The following is an 8,881-nucleotide window of genomic DNA, read 5'->3' on the forward strand; positions in this document are numbered from 1 at the left end:
CCTTCCCTGGTGCTAACAACCTTTAAATGTTAGCAGAGGATGGTCTTCTCTTTTTTGCACTGTGAAATCCACCATGCTGATCATGTAGCTAAGATTTTATTATGTTACACACACCTGTTATATATGATCTATACAATTTCACATATTATTTCTTAGTCTGCAGAAATACACTAATATTTGATGCACAGAAACAATTAGACACACAACAGACAGATAGTGACAACCCAGGCTGTTCTGCAATTATTTCAACCCATAAACAATTTCAGAACAAACCCCCCTTGTCACATCCTAAAGAGGCACAAAACAGGAGGACGGATCTGCAGCACCATCCCCTGGGTCAACATGATGATCTGAATGGAGAGAGGCTGTTGAAATATATGGAGGCCAGGACGTGAAGAGGAGAAAGCATACCAGGAACCTGCCTTTGCAAGTCTCTGGACCTCCACCCTAGTTCTGAGCCACTGCCATGCTCTGAAGCTAGCCTCCCGGCATGCACTGACCACTCCCATCAGGGTTTGAAAAACCACGGAGAGGGAGCTACTGCTGCTCCTAGAAGTGTCAACCTCCAAATGCTTTAAGCATGGCAACTCTTGATGGACTTGAGAGGGAACGTATAAGATAAAGCAGCTGTTCCCCGACTCTTCCTGCTTCAGGAACATGGAGCCAGGCTCTATTGCTGCAGAAAGGAAAGAGGTAGCTGTGCAGGAGTGGTGGAGGACATCTGCCATGTAACCACCTTTCCCACTACACAGATATTTCCCTTCCCCTACTCCCCACCTTAAGATTTTGGCCCATTCATCCACCCTCTGTGCTACATTAAGTGTAGGGGAACATATAGCCCTTAATATTTTTCTTATATTGCTTTTATATTTACAGAGTACGAGGGTCATGTAGGCCAAATTCCAAAATGTCATAACTAAATAGGGAGAGAGATTGCTTAACCATCATAACAGGAAGAGACACTACTGACCTCAGTGCACCAGCTGTAGTTTATTTTTATTGCTTTGAAAATAAAAGAGAGCACACTTATTTCTATGGTACATACCTGTATTTTTGACTTCATTCCCTGCAAGGACTGTACAAGGGGGATACCATAGGCAAGAGTTTTACCTTAGTAAGAAAAACAACAAGATGTTTATGTCATTTTAAAACTGGTAGAAATTGTAGATTTCAGTAGTGATGGGAAATCAAATTTAATGAATCGGAGGAAGGTTTAAAACAAACAAAAGGAGGTACTTTTTCACATAATGCACAGTCAACCTGTGGAACTCACTGCCATGGGATGCTGTGAAGGCCAAAAGTATAACTCGGTTCAAAAAAGAATTAGATAAGTTCATGGAGGATAGGTCCATCAACGGCTATTAGCCAAGGTGGTCAGGGACGCAACCCTGTGCTCCATGTGTCCCTAAAACTCCAACTGCCAGAAGCTGGGATGGGACTACAGGAGATGGGTCACTCAAAATTGCCCCACTCTGTTCATTCTCTCTAGAGCATCTGGCAATGGCCACCATCAGAAGACAGACCTTTGGTCTGGTCCAGTATGGCCGTTCTTATGTTCTTAAGTGAATCATGAAAAAACAGAGATCCCACTGCTCCTAAATTGAGGTCAGAGGCCAGAAACCTCAAATGGGAAGCTTGATGGGTCATGGGGTCAGACTGGGAGAAAAAACGTGGTGATACTCTTTCCAGCCCCACCTATGTGAATCGGCAAAATTTGATGCTGCTCACAAAAGACTGAGCAGGTATTCAAAATATGACACTGCGTGCAGCCTGGATCCACTGGTCCCCTTGAGCGTGGCTTCTTCTTTGGCCTTTGCTGGGCTCCTTGGATTTGGGACTAGCTGGCAGATGCATGTCATGATTGAGATACACTGGTGGAGCTGCATGGAAGAAATCTGCACACCCCGTATCTACAGTGTGCCTGTCTCTAGCCAGTGTTGTTGGTCTGTCATTTTCACAAACTGTAACAGGTGAACGTAACGCTTAGTTTAAGTATATGTAATCCAAATGATATTGTGCCCGAGTAAGGAACACTGTCAATTAAATACTGACCTGACCCTGTCTGGGACCTCACCAGTGCATCCTTGCCTTTTAGCAGCACAGGAATAGTTTGCTTCTGAACACTACGTAACAAAGAACACAAATTAAGAACACCAAACACCAAATCAGTCTCAAAGTATTAATAAAGATGTGAGGTTTTAAAACCCTTCAATTGTTTCAAAACCATGTACCTGGGTTTACACAACCTGGATGCTCTCCCAGTTATTGCTGAAAATTACTACACCAGAAATGGGGATTTGTGAAAATAGAGCAACAGAAAAATGTTATTTGTGCTAAATAGAAATAAGGATGATTTTGTGGTTAAAGCCCAAGAGCCAGGACTCCTGGGTTCCATTTCCAGCACTGCCAATGACTCTCTACATCAAGTTACTTTATGGCTTGCTTTCTGGAGGTGTGGCACACTCACAGCTCCCGTAGACTTTCACAGGAATTGTGGGGGCTTATGAATTAATTACGTTTGTAAAGTGCTTGGAGATCATCCAGTGAAAGGTGCTACAGAAGTGAAAAGTATTTTATACAGGTTAGTTTACCTGGTCATACTAGACAGCTTCAAGACAGTGGTTATTGTGGAAACCTAAAGAGATAAATACAGTGTTAAAAGGTTTTAATTCTATAGTACTCACTTTCATGACTTTTGCAATGCAGGAGAGGGAGACACCCCAAAGCATGGTATTCTCTCCCTCTCTCTGATCACTAGTCCAGGCAAGTGCTTGGAAAAGTTCACTGGTCCTACAAGCATTCCTGTTAGTCCCTCAAAATGTTATTAATCCTGACGGGTCATGACATGCTATCAAATCATGGCCTCAGAGTGATCCTCAACATATTTTGGTTGGCAACCCACATGAAACCATGGGAGGTGTTTGGATGCAGTGGGATTGGGTGCCAGCTGGGCCTGGTGTTAGCTGAGAAAGATGACCTGGGACTGGTGGGGATATGGGCTACTGGTGTTGAAATGGCATCTGGATGTAGCGCTGATGTGGGTTGCTGACATTGGATGGAGCACAGCTAAGGGTACTGATTGGGAGGTTGATGCAAAAGCTGCCCTCAGATGGCAACATCACTAGTGAGCTAATCGGAGTCACCAGGAGCGGTTCCTACAGGGAGCATGTCTCACTTCACAGGGGGATATCCTCCAAAAGTTCATCTCCACGTATAAAAGCACAAACCCTCCCAAACAAAGACCCATTAAAAACAACTCTGTAAAACAGCCTTACACCACTACACAATGACCTTGTTGCCCATCTAGCACTCACCAGATGGGGATGGAGGTCCAGCTGGCTGAATGAATCCGAAGTGAAAACTTTTTCCTGCACCTGTTTCACTCCACCTCTGCAAGTTAGGAGAAATAATCCAAAGCAACTTGAGACAGTTCCAAACACCCACAGGCTACAGGCCAGATTCACAGGAGAGTCAAGCTTGGGTTCCAATGCAAAAATCCCAGTGGCAGAAAGTCTGCCTGGAACAAGACATCTGCCTGGGGAAGGGACAGCATGGAATATGCTGATTCAGCACATCCCTAGGGCACCCTCTAGGGGAATCCCCCATTATTGGTGGAATCCTAATGTAATTTGCACCTTCTGGAGACAGCAAAAGTGAATCTGACCCCTTACTTAATGCTGCTTTTTCTTTACAGGGGCTCCCATTAAAGCCTCCTTTCATGATCCAGCACAACAACAGACAATGAAGGAAAACTACCTAATCAGTACATTGTTAACAGCAGCTAGGGAACCTACTCCAGCTCCTGAGGGCCTACCCCACCAAAGGGCATGGGATTCATAAAGGACCATCCAAGAAATAAAACAGTTTAGAGCCAGGTTAAATCCATAGGGCAAACCAGGATGGTCTCCAGGCTACAGTGTTATAAATCTAGGGAGAGGTACAGTCTATTTGAGTGGTTTGAGACCACTCTCTGCCATGGGTCTTTTGAAAATACCAACCAACCCTAGGTCCAATTCTTCCATCTGCCACTTAATTCAATGACAAAACTCGTACTGACTTCAGCAGAAGCAGAATCAGGATTTTTGCCTTATTAGATCAGAGGCTCTCAGCATGGGGGTCACAACTACCCTGCCCTTCCTATTCTATTCGACATGGGTTCTTATACCTTCCCAGATTGTGAAATGGGAGAAGGCGCCTGGCTAGAACCAAGGTACATGGATGGGGGATCCTGGTCTAGAAATGGCTGAAAACCACCATACCAGATGGATGATGAGACTGCAAGTACATAGCAATGGGGGGAAAAAGGACAAAGCCTCATACTTTGTACATATAAGGGTGATAAATCAATAGCATTTTAGTGGGGTGTGTGGGATTGTTTGTTTAAAATACCTGCGAATTTCTGGAATCTCAGGGTTGTTTTTAAACAGACAAGACGTCTTAATGAAAGGTCTGCTACTTAGGCTCTCATTCTGTCTGTCAACCGAGTGCTTCTTTGGAGGAGATTTTGATGACAAATTTCCCTTCACGCAGATGTTAGCCTCCTTAGTGCATTTCTTGATTGGGGATACTGACAACTTGTGTTTCTGCTTTGAAGGTGCGCCTTCGTCTGCCCATTGGAGCTTCCTTTTCAGAGCTTTAGGTTGCTTCAGTGATAGCAAACAAACAGGATGGATTAATACATAAGGATTAACTATGCAATATTATACCCTTCCTAAGGCCCTAGAGAGTTTCAAATCTCTTCCTATTGGAACCTTCATGACCACATATAGAGAACAGAGTTTGATTTTACAACTGGATCTGTTCACATTCTTCAGAGCAGAGACTGTAATACAAATAGTAACAATCTAAATTCTTATTTTGGTGCCCATCACTACTGTATCTGATTCAGTTTCTATAGTAACTGAACAGTACCCTCTTTAAAATATATATAATCCAAAGCATTGCTGTGCAAATCTCATGATCAAATTGAAGCCAGACCTCAACCCCTCGTCTTTCTTTCTCTCTTTCAGGGATGAATCCTCCTTGATTCTGACCTGTGCTTCCATCAGACTTCAGGAATTCTGATCTCTCTATTCCTGGCTCTACAGTGATCCTAATTTCTTTTGAAATTCCTTCTGCTTCCTTTTGGAAATGTTTTTGCTTGCCCCATATTTCTCTGTCAATACTGAGGCACACAATTAATTTAATTTTCTTCCATCGCTGAATGTCCTTCACCATCTCATGCATGTCCTACATCAGTCACGTCGTTTTGCTTACATACCTGAAAACGTTCTGAATCACCTTAACTCACTGAGCAATCCTCTATTCTTTCTCTACTCGTCCTTATATTTCCTCCTTATCCTCCACATTCTGGATTTCATTCTGCAATCTTTCCAGCCTTCTCAACACATGCCTTTCAAGCCCCTTATTATGTTCTGCCTTTCTTTCTTCAATTATATTGGCCTTTACAAAACAAACTCCTAGGGCATGCTCCTTATCTGGTGTAAATCAATGCAATGCTAGTGACATCAATGGAACTGTGTCAATTTACACCAGTTGAGGGTCTGGCCCTTATTTCATAGATGGCTAACAGAAGTCTTAAGATGACTGCACATCAATTTTTCTTTAAATATTTTTTATTATCCCTCCATGTCATTTCCCCCATTGATTTATCTTATTTAATCTTGTCCAACATCTTATACATTCGTCCAAAATGTGCTGAAATTCAAAGGGGGACTGTCAACGTAACACTTTTTTCTTAAAAAAGTTCCCCAATCAGGCAGTTAAGATGTCAACAAACCCACTCCTATGTGCCCCTTCTAATATCAGCATAACCTCCATGCCCTCAAACACTTACATCACACACATTTTCATACTACTACTACTACTAATTTTAACACGTCTGCATCCGCTTAAAAACCATCATGCTCTCACAGTGCTTAAGAAGATATTGTCATTTGCTCATGATGTTAAAAAACTTCTTTCAGAATTCTCTCCTCTACTGGGGAATAGCTTGCTAACTGAATCCTATAATTCCATTGATTATGCAATTTTCAGAAGTGCCTAAGTCACTTAGGTACTTTTGAAAATGTACACAAAATTCAACAATCTTCGAATGACTCAAGAACAAATTATAAACTGAGAAAGCGGCAGCCTGTAGCCTGCTGAGAATCTTCCTAGCACCCAGAGTTCTAAAGGGATTAAGTTACAAAGAGGCTCACACGTGACATTTTCAAAATCATGCCCATCAGATGATGTATTCTTTCACTTCGACAGTCACAGCCAACGATCCTAATCCAAAAATCCGATCTACATGGGCAGACCTTTGCACTCACGTAGAGACACACTGACTTCAACGGTACTCAGCATGGGTGCAAATTCCATCCATGGGGGTGGAAACCAACAGACTCCAAAGCACAAAATTTAGCGCTATAAATTTTCTTGGATGTTGATACTTGTGCAGCCCTTTCAGCATTTAATTTATTGATCAAGACCTGTCACAAGGGAATCTCTTTGCAGACTACACAATGATTTATATATATATATATATATATATATATATATATATATATATATATAAACAATATTTATTATCATTTGTTAACTACACTCAGTACTATTCAAGACAAATGAAGACTGCGGGTGCTGGTGGTGGCCTGTGATATACCAGAAGTCAAACGAGATGATCTGTGGTCCCCTCTGGCCTTAACCTCTATGACTATGACAAAGTCCCTACTCTGAAGAGTTCACAAACTAAGGTTCCAATCCGACAAAAACGTGTGCATGTGCTTAGCTTTAACCCTGTGAACAGCCCCATTGAATTTAATGGGCCTAAGGCTCTGACCCTGCAATGAAGGACTTCTGCGTCCGCACAGAGCCAAGTCAGTGGTGCTACGACCAGGCCCCTGTCCACACAGATCGATTGCAGGATCAAGGAACCAGGACAAAATCCTTCACTTACATACATGTGTGGGTAGACCGCTGTGTCTGTGCGGAGCCCCACAATGATGTGCCCAGGCAGATCCAGCTGCAGCACTGGGGCCTAAAGAACAAATCCTGAGACCCTTACTCACTTGAGTAGTCTTTCTTCACATCAGTAGCTGCACTAAAGACAATGGGAAGGTTTGAGTGAGTAAGCAGTGAGCATTGCAGGATCAGGCAGTTTTTATAAAGTTGGGGGCTTTTAAATTAGGCATAAGGGAAGCATACTGTTGGTACTGGTTTGTGTTAGTGAGTCTCACCGAATCAAACAAATAATATAAAACTCTCCTTTGGACTGAGACCAAACATAGAAAGACTCAAGCCCAAACTGGGTGCAGTGGACCCAGTTACAGAGAAGTGAATTATAACTAATGCTTATTTCAAATCTTAAAAAAAAAAAAAAGAGGGAATGACTTGCTGCAAATCACAAGCCATAGCAGTTTAGGTTTATAATATTGCATTTGAATTCTTTTCTGGAATAGTTTGATCAAAGTATTTTTTCTGTTTGTATCAGACTCGGATGAAGAACTAAACATACCCACTTGTCCTTGCCGGGCAGTGGCTTGCGGCACCTCTTGTGTCCTGCAGAATGGTGGGACTCTGGGGAAGGCAGAGAACTCACGTTGAGAATCAATCCCTCATCTGCCTCCATGGTTTGATACACAGCTTTTGAAGGGGGCCTTTATCTGCAATAAAACCACAGCCCTGAAGCATATTACTCCACAGAGACACCCATGCGATTGCAGAGAACCCGAAGCTCCAAGGCAGAGTTCAACTTAGCAGCAGCCAGCTACACCAGACCCCACACGTGCTACCCACTCCCAGCTCAGCCCAGTGAGGGAGGACCCCAAACATAGCTGTCTTCCAAAGTCCCCTAAACAACAAATCGCAAACGCACTTTTCTGGACAGATTATTTCATTTTGAGCCAACCAGCTCAGGGTCCTACATTCATCCTGAGAGAGGAGGGATTTAATTTGAAGGGCAATGTTTAAAGTCTCCCTCTCTCTTTTGTGAGGAAAGATTTTTTTGCAGTACCAATGAGACATTTAAAATCTCACCGACTTGGGCTGCTCTCAAACTGGGGAAAAAATTGAAGAAGGAAGGCTCTCTTTTTTTTTGCAAAATAAATGAGTGAGATTCTTAAAATGTCGCTTTTACATTTGTAGAGCAAAAATTCTTCTTTCCAAAGAAAGCAGCTTTAAAAATTACCCTACAATCCCTATTCCAAATATTTGCCATTTCCCTATTTTATTCTTCCAAAAATCTCTCCCGATCCCATGTATTTCAGAAGAATTAAAATGCATTTCACTGTCAATATCCATGTGTACAGCTTTCAATATCCCCAGGACAATGGGTTGGCATACAGCGTAAGGCCACCAAGTATCTTTGGTGAGGATGAGCAGCAGGTCAGGTAGCTACACAGACTTAGTGGTTGCAGTAAGGGCTGTGAGCTTGCCAGGGGCTGAGGATCCAACTGTTACAAATCCTGCATAGTTTCCGCAGGCAAAGCCTTTTAATTTGGATTTCACTTGGGTCCAGTGAGAACATAGTGTTTTCGTTTTATTATTATTTATTTTATTGGTATTGCACCCAAGCGATCCACTCATATACCAGGACTCCACTGTGCTGGGTGCTACACAAACACCTAACAAAAAAGACCCTGCCTTGAGAAGGTTACAGTGTCAAATCTTCAATTTAATAACAGTAATTACTGTCAATGCAATGTGTAGAATATAGTAATATTATTTAGTATACAGCTGCACAGTATTATTATTGCAGGGGACTGGACTAGATGACCTCTCACGGGTCCCTTCCAGTCCTAGGATTCTATGATTATTCATTAAATCTCTGCCATCATGTCATAACACTTGTTGACATTATTGTAAATTCTTCCCTGCATCATTTTTGGATGATTGTTAT

At 42.4% G+C, this 8,881-nt stretch overlaps 2 protein-coding genes across 4 annotated transcripts in view; one reads left to right on the forward strand and one right to left on the reverse strand.

Annotated features, from left to right (window-relative positions):
• The window catches only part of DDX31 (DEAD-box helicase 31), a 75,476-nt gene extending 67,693 nt beyond the window's left edge, over positions 1 to 7,783 (reverse strand). For all 3 annotated transcript variants that reach the window (XM_073313841.1, XM_073313842.1, XM_073313844.1), the window contains exons 1-6: positions 7,499 to 7,783; positions 4,390 to 4,643; positions 3,315 to 3,390; positions 2,592 to 2,635; positions 2,053 to 2,123; positions 1,046 to 1,110 (exon numbers count right to left, since the gene is read on the reverse strand). In XM_073313841.1, the coding sequence (XP_073169942.1) occupies positions 1,046 to 1,110; positions 2,053 to 2,123; positions 2,592 to 2,635; positions 3,315 to 3,390; positions 4,390 to 4,643; positions 7,499 to 7,612 (624 nt within the window). In that variant the 5' untranslated portion in view covers positions 7,613 to 7,783. The remainder of the gene's footprint in view (positions 1 to 1,045; positions 1,111 to 2,052; positions 2,124 to 2,591; positions 2,636 to 3,314; positions 3,391 to 4,389; positions 4,644 to 7,498) is intronic.
• The window catches only part of GFI1B (growth factor independent 1B transcriptional repressor), a 528,565-nt gene that overhangs the window by 289,637 nt on the left and 230,047 nt on the right, over positions 1 to 8,881 (forward strand). The gene's annotated exons all lie outside the window — the stretch shown is intronic.

The sequence above is a fragment of the Lepidochelys kempii genome, chromosome 16 (assembly GCF_965140265.1).
Source record: "Lepidochelys kempii isolate rLepKem1 chromosome 16, rLepKem1.hap2, whole genome shotgun sequence".
Classification (NCBI taxonomy): Eukaryota; Metazoa; Chordata; order Testudines; family Cheloniidae; genus Lepidochelys; species Lepidochelys kempii.